A 14,630-nucleotide genomic window follows, 5' to 3' on the forward strand; every position below is an offset into this window, starting at 1 on the left:
ACATGAAAGATTATAATTGATTGTGTGTTGTTAGCTTAAGCACAATGTGTTTGTCTATACTTGTGACGTTGATGAATGTTAGATGTTAATCATTATGGCCAGTTAAGAGTAGGGCTGGGTAAATAAATATATTTTCAGATTAATCGTAATCTTCACTTGAATGATCCCAATATTGTCCAACCTTAAAATCTTTTACTTTAAAGTTGACTTCAGTTTGGATTGTGTTGATTAGTACATCTGTTGAATGAACAGCTATTGAACTGAATATTTTGAAGCAGAAAATCCTATCAAAACTGAAATTGAATCGAAAGCTTCAATTAGAATCAAATCAAATGGGAATTCTGTACAGATACCCAGCTCTAGTTAAGAGGTTGTTAAATGTGACCAGCTAGTGCTACCTGACTGAGGACTGTTTGCAGGATTTAGTTTGCATTAGATTTATTAATGCATCAAAATAACAATGAAAACACAAATTCTCAAGAATTGAAATCATGAAATCAAACACTATACGGCTTCAACATTCCTTAAAGTCCTCAAAAATTTAGATTTTTTTCAATTTTGGATATATCATCAAAGAGATGCCAAACCACATATTTGAGCAATATACAAAACATTTATTTGTTTTTCAAAGGAAGTGCTTCAAAATCTACATTTTTACATTTTTGGTAAAACATTTGATGGAAGAAACAATGACAATATCAACTCAAATATTTTCAGAGTTCTGCTCCACGGTAGACTGATGCACTCATCTCTGATTATATAATTTCCCATCATGTCTGTAACACATACATGACAAATGCAGCTGTATCATGTTTAAACCCTTATAAATGCTGGGAACAAGAGAACCAAACAGTGTGTGTGTCGATGTCTCGGCCAGTTTTTTGGACTTCACAGAACTCTTCCTAATGCGTGTTTGTTTGTTTATGCCTGAGCCAATCGCTCCAGGACTCTGTGATATTCCACCAGCAAATCCTGGTAGCTTTTCTCCAGCTCCTCGTGTTGCAGTGACATGTCGATCTGGCTGATGTGGGACGCCAACTCCTCTGGCTTCAAACATTTCTGCATTTTCGTCAGCTGTCGCTGGTTTTTCTACACAGGGAAAAAGCATTGGGAGAAAATACACAGCTGTCAGTATAGAACAGGAGCAAATCAGATGCAAACCAGCTTACCCAAACCATCCAAAAACTAACATCAAACAAAATCCCAGGGCAAACCCGATTACATCACAGTTAAAATTCACTGTGCATTAAAAAAAATCTGGAAGAGAGTAGAACAGTCTGTAAGGTTGCTGAGAGGCTTTGCCAATGAACCAAGATTCACAAAACATACAGTACATTAAAACACAGTATAACACAGGCTGTGTTCAGAATTGCATACTAAAAACTATTCTAACTATTACTACAGTATATAATACTTACAACTCTGCACTTTATGCAACTTTTCTGTATGCATAGAATGATCAGCTACATTTGCCAAAACGTGAACAATACTAGAGGTCTGCTACCCGACCCGAGACCAATGAGACCTGACAAACCTATGGGTTTTGGATTCGTCATCAGTTTTTCAAGAATTATTTTGGGGTTGAAATTCATGAAAAACTAACTATAAATATTTTAATAATATATATTTAATGTAATACGGGTTACCTTTATTTAATATATAATATTTTAATTGTACTTGAACTTGATTCACAGACGTGCTCTCAGTTACAGGTTGTTGTGCTGTGTGTGTTTGTCCTGTTTTAAAAAAAAAAAATCTCTGTAAACAGGCACTGGATGCAGAGTGCAAATTTATTTCATAATATAATTTTTGTCTTTTGATGAAAATGTCCTTTAAGGTTTAGTCAATATTTCAGAATGTCATATATTTTTTCATTTTAGTCAGTTTTACTCATACTAATCTAAAATGCCATATAATTGTAGTTGTGAAATTTTTTGTTTACGATTATGTGCAGTTACAAAAAATGTATACAACTGTAACAGACCAAATTATAACAAAATTGTACAGACCGTTTCCAAAAATTTAAACATGTAGAAAATATTTTAAAGATGAATATGTTTAATGTGTAAGATTTAACAACATGAAAAAACTGTCCTGAAAACCTGAGCTTATGAAATATTAGAATATAATCAATATACTGGAGTATAAGCTACTTCTTAAATCTATTGTGAATTCCTCACGTTAAGACAGTTTAGGATATTACATAATGCTTAGCGTGTATTTAAAAGAAATGGCTTATTCACAACGCAATTTACACATTCTGACTAGCACGTAACTTAGTTCAAGTTCACCTGTTTATTGGCTTCATTGTCTGTGGAGATGCAAGTTATCATATTACTTTATGTTGTGGATATGTCTGATGTCTAATGCCACATATATAGGATGTGTTTGAGTGAGGTAATTAACCTGTTAGAAAAGGTCTTAACTCACGCAGCTCAAGCGAGGAAATCCACAACATACTGTGACAGGATTATTTTATTAAATTCTTTCTACATTTTCTTTCCTATAAATAAATAATGTTAATTTTAAAAGAAAACTGTTAGTGGATAGTTAATATATTGCCGTATTATTTTTCACAGTATATTGTAGTCAACAGTACTTAATTAAAATAGTGTCACAAATATTCTGTTCTGAAGAAGTTCAGAGTGCAAAGAGGACTACATAAGACTGTTACACATGATTCCAGTTTGTTCTAGCGTCACAAAATGCTACATGTGGAAAACCAAATCATTTAAGTGAATCGATTCATTCGGACAGTATTATAAATTAACTAGTTTACATAAATGATTCACTTGCGCTCCTCGCAGCTTTAAAGTGATTCAAAGAGCCTTCTTTTTAAAGCGAAATATTTAGTGTTTTTTTTTTTTTTAAGCAAAATATTTTTGTGTATTTAGTGTACATCATTTCAATTTTCAAGTAGATAACTATTTGTAAAAATGCCTACCATTTCACTTAGAGTAAATAGTTTACACTGTACAGTCATCAGTGACCACGTTTCCATGCGTTTATTCCAGAAAACGGTTTATTCCAGGGGTTTTGCAGAAAGCAGCATTCTGAAACGTCATGTAAGCCGTTTTTCTTAGGGGATTAAGAGAAAGAGGTTTAACACACCTGGGTTTCTCCCGGAGAATGCGTCTATGTGGTCATGTAAACACATAAGCGAGGTTCTAACAGATTTTTGAGGAGTGCGCATGTTTGTGAACATCAAAGGATGTAGCAACAACAAGTCAACACAGCAGAAAGAATTCAACATTTCTAGCAGTACAGTGAAAAAAGCATATACACTATAAACTGTACTCATTTATACACACCAGTATAAAATATAAACGGTCCCTCACATTCGTATATATGCGCAACCTGCAACACATTCAGAGTAAAGGAACCTCCAGAAAACTAATAGAGAGAGCGAGAGAGAGAGAGAATTAGAGATACATATGGTCTGCAGATCCTCTCCAGTCTCATGTTTTTCCCTCAGTCTTTGGCTCTGGCTCTTTTGTCTGGGGTATATGTAGTTTTACTGCCATCACAGTTTGCTGTTCTGGACAGTTTCATGAAGAGAGCGCTTCTGATCCAGAACATTAATACCGCTGGAGCTTCAGTACCAGTAACATCTCATATTACTAACTGTGACAAGAAGGAGGGCGTGGCAGTGCACAGCTGGCACTCAATCAAATGATCAGCGGGAGAGTGTGATAAAGTGGATCCGGATGCGCCAGTTCGAGAGAGAGAGACACACGTGGCCGTTGCATGTGTGTCTGTGTTCATTTATGTTTTATATTGTTTTAAGTTCATTTATACCTACACATATCAAACTTTATGTTGACTGTTCAGCCGGTTCCCACGTCCTCCTTGCCCATCCTTTAACTGTTACACAAGCATTATCAGCTACATATCAAATTATATTATCACAACCTCTATGGAGAACCAATACACACACAGTGAAAATAAAAGTCATGAAATACGATGAAAAGTTAAAGAGCACTTTTTCAAGGATGACTAGGCCTGCACAGAATGTCGTTGAAAGCGCAGCAGAATTAGAAAGTTCTATTTGGAACATCCTCCTTCACAGATTCAGTTATTAAAGGTATAGTTCACCCAAAATGTCATCATTTACAGACCCTCATGCCTGTCCAATTTTGCAAAACTGTCTTCTGTTGAACACAAGGAGATTTTTGGCAGATGTTCACACTTTTCTTTTCCATACAATAAGCACATCTACATGTGCAATCTTACACTGATTATGCTTAAAAATCTGACAATGTGTGTGGTCATGTAAACACCTTAAGTGGATTTCCTTTATCAGGGTAATGTCATAACACCACATGTAAATTGTTACCCATTACCCCCCCCTTTTACTGGCTTTTCAAATGTGCAGGGAATAATCAGATTTCATGTAAACATGGTTATATTGTGTTGTCCGACTTTTTGAATAAGCTGATTTTTGGTAGCTATCGGTGTATAGTGTGCATGTAAACTCATTCAATGAAAGTATACATTGACCAGATTCTTTCAATCTCCGACCTTTGCTCGGTTTTGGGGATCAAAACAGACCCTGAATTGGCATTCTTCTTATTTGGACAGGTAAGCTTACATAATTGCATAGCATGTGAAATATAGTGCCATAAGGATTGATCGGTGTCATTTTAGCTAAATTGATCTTGCCTGCTAATGCTGACAAATTGCAAGCTACCTTGCCTCGTAACTTTCAAATAATTTCAGCGATCTTCCCTTTATATTAAGAGTCAGGTATACAGGATAAATGTAAGCAAATACATTGGTTTCTTGATTGTAGTACAACACGAGATACAAAACATACAATAGTGCAACAGTAAACTGTCTGGTATAGTTCAGTTGTATGTAGCTGTATGTGTGTATCAGTATGCTGTTAGCTGATAAGTAGTTTTAGTTTAGCCTCAAAGTTCAGAGTAAAACCATCATAACGGTGTAATTTGAATTATGCTACCTCATCTGTCAGCATGATGCCGGTGAATCACGTTCAGTCTCTTTGTACTTTACGTCGTTGTTTTGGCCAATGCTCGCTTGCTGGCGTCCCTATGGAGAGTGTGCACGAGCAACAGGTAGATGGCTGCGGTTCACTTAACAGCCACAGGTGTCATTAATAACAAGGGTTTCTGTATCTTACATACTGCACCTCTAATTTCACCCAAATATTAGCTAACTTGGCCAGCTACTGAGAAACAACTGCATTATCTTGCCATTGGCAAACACTATTTGCTATATTTAGAGTCATTCTGCTGATTTTCCCCCACAGTCAGTGCAGAAAATACAAAAAAGTGGATAGATTTCGTATGTGGCTAAGGTTAACTTCTTAAGACATTAAAATACTGTCAAACATCTACAAATTTTAACCATAACATTTTACACTAGCCTGCAGGACAAAAATGCATTACTATTCATGAGGTCAAAAGAATTTAGTGGTTTTACTTTTGATGCTCGACTCGACTCAATCTTTAGATACAACACCACAGTGTCTTCATGCAGAGAGGATTAGAGAGCGAGTCTGTGTGCAGGTGACTGGGTGCTGTATTCTCCCTGCTAAATGGCTCCGCTTAAATCACATGCAAATCTGTAATAATGACACTTGTTGTGAATGGAGCTTGTGGTGTGGGTGTGGAGACTGCGGCGGCCGCCCGGTGTGAGCCATTATACCCTCAAACAAACCTAGAGCGAGGCCTCAGGTCCCTCTCACTCTTAACACCGCGTGAGAGGATTACACAGGAAACGACAAAAATTATTCACACCGCTCAATGAATAAATTACCTCAGACAAAGACTGCAGAATATCAGAACAAACGCAGAGAACATTTTTTGGTTTGATCTTTTTATAAAAAGAGAGCAAGAATCACTAGAAATTCACTGGCCTGACAACAAAAATAATTTTATTTTACCATTCAACTATTTAAAATAATAATACTAACACAAATGAAAATTTCTCATGAAAATGTCTTCTGTTTCACAGACACAAACAAATAAACATTTTCATAATTAATTTCCACACAAATCACTCAAAAGCATTTTCACACTGTTCCTCACACATTTGCATTAAATAGCTAAAATTACAAGCCCTTTTGAGCACATTTAAGTTGATAAAGCATTGCATTTCGGGGTACGAGTCCTGAAGAGCCTGTCATAGAAACAGCAAACAATTATGTGATTCCTTCAGTTATTATGTTTTCATCTCACATTTGCTTTTTTGACACTAACGGTTAGGCTTAGGGTAGGGATTAACCTTAAAAACCTGGGAGAACATTTAACTCACGCTTAGTGCCATACAGTAGACATTTCACCTCATAACACGTGTTATGAACCACAATGTAATTTCCCAAAAATATCAGTTTTGTTATTTTCATGAGATCATGCTAAACTTAAAATACTGTGTGACAATGCAGCACTGGCCCTACAGGGCCCAAACTCCCTCAGACTGGCCCCAGCATATCCTTATTGTTGAGGCTTGGCATACTAATGTAACTCTGCCTAGAAATGTGCTAAAGAACCCAGCTCTCTTTGTAGAGGAGAAATGCTTAATTTCACATGTTGTAGTTTGGAATGGTGCAGTTATGAGATTGTTACACAAGCATGCCGGTCTTGGCAGTTGCAGCGGGGGAAACATTGGGGTTTGTTTTGGCACAACTTCACTCATTCTGTTGTTTCTTGAAATCCTTGTAAATCCTCGGAGTTCAGGTTGCCTTCTCTGTAATTTATGACTGATTAATCATTGCATGGGTGTTGCAGCAGTTACTCCTAATGACTAATGTACTCAGTGTGCAGTCAGCAAAAATGTTGAAGCTTCAAAGCAGTTCATCAACATACACAGGTAGGGATGGACCTAAACAGGGACACCATGGACTTCTATTGTTTTTATATTACTAATTATAAGTACTATAGACTAACCCCATCGCACACCCTACCCCAAGAAACTATTTGCATTTTTAAAATGAAAACAAAACCTTTGGAGTCAACAGGGACTACATAAGCCCATTATTTGAGTCGAATTTGACTAGTCGTGATATAATTCGCCAAATGTCGTCAGACATTATATAGCCAGCTAGACTAAGCCTGGGGTCCTTTAGGTGCCTTGGCAACATGCATAGTATGAGGGGAAAATAATGAGTGATGTTCTGAGCATTTTTTGTATGTAAATAGATCGGATTGGATGAAATAAACATCAACTAATAATCTCAACGTAAGCACCTTTTTGTTAAAAGTGTGCCACAACAGGTAGGCATACTACAAGCTGAAACGTAGCTTAAAGTTAACATAAGTGTCTGAACAGATTTAGCTTAGCCTGGACTACTTGTAGCTGCAGGTGGTTGCCCATCCTCTTGCAGCTGCTTATTTGGATGGTTTCAGGCGCCACGGGATTTAGCGTGCAGAAGACCATTGGGATGCATTCATTCAGGGGACTCTAACTTGATGTGCTTTTCTAAACTGTCTCCGAAATGCGCTCTTGAAAGAGTATACAGCATCCAAGTCAGATGTCCCAACACAAAATGTTGACAATCGGGGTCTATTCAGTCAGGTCTTTGGACTCCAGCTTGAAGTGCTTTTCTAACTGTCAATTAATCTTGTTCTCGAAGGAGCGAAAAGCATCCAGGCTAGCATAAATCTAGTATTTCAGCAATATTTCAGCCAATTTGCACATTTGGAGATTACTGTAGCATGTGTGACATCTTTATCACAGTAGCCAATGGCATGTTCTGAACATTATCAGAGTTAATACAATGCTATGTGCATGTGCAATACAAATACGGAGAATGCATGCGATTTTTGTTTACACGTTGATGCGTTGTGTTGTTAAGCAGAGCGACACCGTAAACAAACACCAGTTCTGAACATCGCAGACTGTTGTCACGGTACCAAAATTTCAGTAGTCGGTACCAATACCATTGAAATTTCACTGTACTCGATACCATTTTCAGTACCAAAGCAAAAACAGGTTACTAAACAACACTCTTTTATTAACAAAGTAAAAAAAAAACGTTATCAGCATAACTAAGAACAGAAATATGCCATTGAGCAACACTTTAATTTAAAAATATTATTTTTGAATAATAACAAAACTGCACAATGTATGCTTAAAGTATTTTTGAACACTTATATAGTATTTGCTTAAACTTTTGCAACTTTTACTTTAAGTTTTTACCAAGTACAAAAAAAAACCTAAAACAAGCATACAATATAATGTATAAAAAACAATTTTTCAAACTCATGCGCAAAGTGCTCTTGTATTAATAAAGCAGCATATTGCCATTTTTCTTTACGATAAGAAATGCACAATGACATATATTATGATTAAATAAGTCACAAGCCATCGCGTTCTAATCTAGCTGCATTAAGTGTCATCGGTCGAGGGATGAGCGTCCACGAGGCAGAGTCTCTCTCAGCCGGGTGCTGTTTCAATCTCTCCCCCTTAGATCGGGACATTCGCACAACTCATTGAAGAGGCGCTTACCACACAGAGAAATGCCAGTTTCTTAAGTTTAAAATTATTAACATGACCTGCTTCTGTATTATTTGAACTTTAATAAAGCTATAACACATTAAATATAACTGCATTTAAGATGAAACACCGGGATGTTTCCTTTAAAGAGCTCCGGCTCAGCTTATTCCACAACGAGACTACTTCTGAATTTACTTTTTAAATTTTTTTTTAGAATTCCCTAATACTTTGGGATCTACATAAAATGAATCTGTGAAAGTTTAGAGTGCATCTGGACAGTGATCTGTGTAATTATTCCTCTCCTCAGTCAGGCGCAAACTGTGGCGCTGCTCTCGCGTGTCATTAGTTTCATATGATTTCATGTTACGTTAAATGAGATCAAAAAACTATTCGACAATGAAAATTTTTCTCGTAATTTTTTTATTTTCGACATTGTCGATAATGTCGACTAATCGTTTCAGCCCTAATGCAAATGATAATATGCTTTTAAACTAACCTGCTTTGGTTGCTTGAATTAATCAGGGTGTCTTGTCTTTTAGATGCTTTATTAAGTTTGATGTGTTTCCTCATTTCGTCAGAAAATTGCGAAAGCACCGTTTACAAATAGGTTTTTGCTGATCTATGATGTTTCCCTTTTCATCAGCCTCAAATACAAAGAATTTCCAAACCTGGCTTTTTCCACTTTTCTTTTCGACAACATTCAGTTGAGAATCCGCAGCAGCTTTGCTTGTCGCCATCTTTTGCTTGTTGTGAGCGTTCAAAAGTTCCCGACTCTGCATGGGTACCGGGTAGACCCGGTACTCGGATATCATATTCTGGTATCGTAAAAAATTTTTTGTTTCAGTACAGACTTTGTACCGGAGTACCGGTATTTTTGACCACACTATCACAGACTATATTTGAGTCAATGCGCATTTACGGTGAAGAGCCACCAGGCTTTACACCCGCTGTATTTCTTAAAGACGCGTTTTATAAACCATGTGGTGAGCGACTAGTCATTTTAAGGCAGACGGTGTTGACTAGTTAGTTGTAGTCGATTAATCGACAAGTCTGTGCAACACCTCACACACACACACACACACACACACACACAAACTTACTCTGTATGGTCCATAGAGTCTTTTCTTCACCTCCAAACGAAATTCTCTTGCTTTCTCTTCATTGCTCATGTCTGTGTTTCTGAGACGCAGAATTTCATAGACACGTCGTGCATGTTTCTGAAAAAGAGACAAAGGACAAAAGAGATCCTATGTTATAAAAGTTTTTTCCTTTTATTAATATTATGGGATGTTTTCAACCTAATGTCTACAGACACTGTCCAAGGCATACTATTTCTTAAAACAGACAATTGTTTTGTGTCGTCCCTAAGTGTGTTTAAACAAATAGAAAATGTGTTTACATTAGGATACTTTCAATGAACGCCTAGCAGGCAAAAATGCACGACAGTTTAAATAGGCAGAAATTTGAAGCTTGTACTTAAGTTCAATTAATTAATCAATCAGTTTATCTGTAAAATGTTTGTTATTTTATCTGTAAAAATTGTCTTAATTGCCCTGCTGGTCATAACAAGTGTTGAAATATTGGATGTAAATTTGCACAGACAAGTTTTGTAAATCTGTGCTAACAAGTGTAATGTTTAAGTATTACTGTTACGCTTTGACAATAGTGTGATGATAATAGCATATTTTAAACATTTATTCACAGTGCTGCCCACTTACCTGCTAGGCATTATTTGTAATACATTACTTTGAATGTAATACATTTTGTTTGTAGCAAACTAGGTGTATCAACCACACCAAGATGGGCTTGTGCCCATTATTGCACTGACTTGCAATTAATTGGTTGAACATAGATTTTTTTATGTATCTTGTATTTTCTTTATAATGCTTTTGTCACACACTTAAAACACACCTCTACCATTTCACAGTAGACATGTTCTCTGAACAACATGGAACATTTACCATAGCTGTTATAACATGCTCTCTATACTTGTAACAAATACGCTATGGCTTACCAACTTGATAAAAATAGCACATAAATTAGAAAAGTCATTATTAAGGAAATACAGCCTGTAGGGAAAAACAATTCAAGCGAAAATAATAAGTGACGAATCATATGTCTTTATGAAAATCTTTTATTCAAAGCACATTGCTTTGTGACATCAACTTGTATCCATCACCCACTCCATTAAGAAAAGTTTGTAATTTGTAGGCATGGAATTAAACTAAAGTTTTTGTTGTGCATAGGCCCAATTATAACAACCTTATGATTTGGTTAGTGAATGAAGTTTAAAAAACAAAGATGAAAGGAATTTAAATAATACAACAGCACGTTCAACTTGATCCTAAAATTTTGTTTGATTTCATTTTCTTTAGGCAGCATTAACTGTATTAACGAAATGCAATACAAACACAATTTCAATAAGAACAGTGGAAATTATCAGGCAGCATTAATTGGGGAACACAAGGTAATTTAAAAGGCTTACACCTTATAGGAAAAATGATGCTTTCTATTTGTTTAAGCACACACTAAGTGAAGTAAACAACCTGTTGTCACCGTTTTATGAAAGTAAAAATTATGTGGATTGTACTGAACTTTCTAAAGGTAATGGTTTAATTATTATTATTATCATGTTTACATTAATAATTGCATTTATGATCTTAATTTGTATTGGTAATTCCCCACCTGCTGTCATAGATGGATACTTGCATAATGGCAAATTGGGCCGGTGAAGGAAGTTTGAAGTGATTTGAATTTAGATATGAGAAAAATTTGAAATGACAAATCTTTGGTTTAAGTTTTCATGTTTCAATAAATTAATCGGTAACACTTTACAATAAGGTTCTATTGGTTAACATAAGTTAACATTAGTTAGGTATTATGAACTAATGACGAACAATATATTTATTACATAATTTATTAATCTTTGTTAAATGTTAATAAAAATAGAATTGTTCATTGTTAGTTCATAGTGCATTAACTAGTGCATTACAACTTTTCATTTTAAAACTGTATTACTATATGTTGGAGTTAACATTAACTAAGATTAATACATGCTTAACAATTATTGTTCATTGTTATTTTATGTTAACAAATATTGTTAATTGAAGTTTTTTTTTCCTTCCCAATTCCCAATGCACTAATCCTCATGGTGGCGTAGTGACTCGCCTCAATCCGGGTGGCGGAGGATGAATCTCAGTTGTCTCCACATCTGAGACCGTCAATTCGTGCATCTTATCATGTGGCTTGTAGAGCACGTTACCGCAGAGACATAGCTTGAGTGGAGGCTTCACGCTATTCTCCGTGGCATCCACGCATAACTCGCCACGTGCCACACCGACAGAGATAACCACATTATAGCGACCACGAGGAGTTTACCCCATGTGACTCTACCCTCCCTTGCAACCAGGCCAATTTGGTTGCTTAGAAAGCCTGACTAGATTCTCTCAGCGTTAACTAATGAAAACAAATCAAACCTTATTGTAAAGTGTTACCAATATATTTCATTTTTAAATCAAAATCAACTGGTGGAAGAAGAGTAACCTTGAAGTTAAGTCGGTGAAGACCGACAGACAAACAATAATTAAATAAAACCACTATTCAAGGACGTCTTATAATAAATTAGGCCTACAGCCAAAAATGGAATTTGGCATATATACCTTTTCTGGGGTTAAAGCATTGTGGAATGGAATAACTGTGACAATGCAGTGCATAAAATCCATTCCGACTGCTTTTTACAGACACACACAAGAACTTTCGGGCTGCAAGAAACAGGAGGGTAAAGCGAAGAATGTGACCCAGATCTGCTTGATGCAGGTTTTAATCATTTTATTTCTGTTATGGACCTAGACCTGGACCTACCAACTTGTTAAACAATAACCATGTTGTATTTCTCCAACATATTTCGATTTTTTTTAATAATTTATTACAACAAAATTGAAACTGTGAATGTGCATCTTTAACTACACGTTGTCATCTGAACAAAGAGCCAGTAATTAAACTGATTTTAAGTTTTACTTTTCAACATTTCAAAAAGTACACACTACACTTTAACAGTTCTCAGTTCATTTCTGTTCATTAAGAGACATTCGGTTCAAATTATTAATTAAAAATCACACCAATCAAGCAATTTGTTTGCAAAGTGGAAAAAGGTTTGCAATGTATGTTCGTTTTTGTGTACAGTCATTGAGGACAACTTAGTTGTGTTGACTATTGTGGCAGTGGGGGCGTGGTCGAGCGTCCGCTCAGAGAAAGAGCAAGCAGTAAGGGTGCATACACCTGAGCCAGATTACGATTAAAACCTGTTTCTAATGGCAGTGAGCTTGAGGAGAGCGGTATAAAAGGACCACACCACCGACAAGAAGCAGAGAGAGAGTCAGGGACTAGTGACATTATTGTGAAGCTGATGAGTTATTGTTGTGAAGCTGATTAGTTATTGAGAAGCTGTAAAGCGCTGCAGTATATTAATTAAAACCTTATGCCCGTTTCACACATACTCCGTTTGCAGCGCGTATGCAGTGCGTATGCGGTGTGTATTTTTTTCCGTTCCCATGTTAACAGGTTAGAGCTTGTACACTGCACGCGGATGCAGTCCGTCGATCCGTTCCAGTTGCGGTGCGTATACAGCAGTGCAGCGATCGTTTACGGACCGAGTCTATTTTTGCTGTGATGCACCGCAGTGAATTAAAGTGACAGTGCATTGTTCACATTAAAATAGACATATATTGTCAAGAAACTGTAATAATTTCATCATATACGCATAATTTCAGTTAATGTGTTCTACAGTTACTAAATTACAGGGTCAAGAAAAACAATAAAGTATGATTATAGTCCCAAAAGTTGCAAAATGGCATCATATATGATTCGATGGACGCACGATACGTTGTGGTTTGCCTTGTGATGTCTGCTCCAACCAGAGAAAGAACATTATCCATCTGTTCGGCACTCATCCGAAAGTACTTTAGGTGCCGGTCACTGTAAAGTCGAAGTTCTGAGACAAGCACCAAACTGTCTCCTGCCTCGTTTGACTGAGTGAACCCAAATGCATCTCGTTCTTCTCCTTCTTAGCAAAAGATATAGCGTGATAGTTTTTCTTCTGTCAACAACTCGAACTACATGTAAAACAAAGAATCACAATGATTAAAATTAATTTTCATACTGTTTCAATGCCTTAATGTCAAAGTTAACGTTTGGATTTAAAATCAAAATTACTAATACATTTTTGATTTTGTGGCACACAGAAACTGCGGATCAGTAGTGCACTGCAAACGCAGCATATGTGAAAGCACTATAGCACGTGCTGCTCCTGTACCGCATACGCAATGCATACGCACCGCAAACGGAGTATGTGTGAAACGGGCGTTACTTGTAAAGAAACCGCTCTCCTGTGTCCTCCTGCTGTGAAGCCCCTTTACAACAATTTATTGTAAATATATATATTTTTTCAGAGCCTAGTTTGCATGCAATTCACAAGCTACAACTAAACTAAAATGTTGGCAGCGCAATAAGTTAAATAAAAATAAATAAATTCATGTCTTCCACAGTTTATCACTAAATTAACATGAGGAAGAATATTTAATAATTTGTACGCACCAACACAGTAATGCAAGTTAATTAAAATAGTAATAAAAAAAAGCTATTTTTACCGACTCATATTTGTCCCAAAGCATGTAATATGCAATTTTTGGGTGTTGAAGCAAACAAATCATTGTACTGATTCATTGACAAACAGTTTGAGAACAGTTAAGAACTGATTAATTGAAATGTTAAATGAGGCTTAAATCTAAAATACTGAACTAAACCAACTGAGTAATTTGTTTGCAATTTGGACAGCATGTTGCGCTACATGTTCGTTTTTCAGTGCAGTCAGTGAGAACAACATAACTGAAAGTTGTGTTGACTATTCATTGTCAATGTATTATTTTGAGGCACCTAGTCTTTCTCTCTCATCGCATACAATTCGCAAGCTATACCTCAACTTACAATTTGGCACTGCAGATTAAGAAGCGGTCCAGGAAACACTGCAGCACAACTATAAATGTCCTAGCTGAAGCAATTACAGGCTGAATGTTTAACCCTGCCCATTTTCTTTGGGTTAAAAGCACCTTGCCCTGGGATTCCTGTGCTGCGTGGAGGGCCAAAAGTCTGTAGCCATGACTCTGAGGGGTCGC

The 14,630-nt window shown here is 36.4% G+C and overlaps 1 protein-coding gene across 1 annotated transcript in view; it reads right to left on the bottom strand.

The window, feature by feature from the left end:
• Positions 1-602: 602 nt before the first annotated feature.
• LOC127655182 (histone acetyltransferase type B catalytic subunit-like) overlaps positions 603-14,630 on the bottom strand; it is a 54,931-nt gene continuing 40,903 nt past the window's right edge. The window contains exons 10-11 of the mRNA XM_052142829.1: positions 9,561-9,677; positions 603-1,089 (exon numbers count right to left, since the gene is read on the bottom strand). Of these exons, the coding sequence (XP_051998789.1) occupies positions 922-1,089; positions 9,561-9,677 (285 nt within the window). The 3' untranslated portion in view covers positions 603-921. The remainder of the gene's footprint in view (positions 1,090-9,560; positions 9,678-14,630) is intronic.

The sequence above is a fragment of the Xyrauchen texanus genome, chromosome 14 (assembly GCF_025860055.1).
Source record: "Xyrauchen texanus isolate HMW12.3.18 chromosome 14, RBS_HiC_50CHRs, whole genome shotgun sequence".
Classification (NCBI taxonomy): domain Eukaryota; kingdom Metazoa; phylum Chordata; class Actinopteri; order Cypriniformes; family Catostomidae; genus Xyrauchen; species Xyrauchen texanus.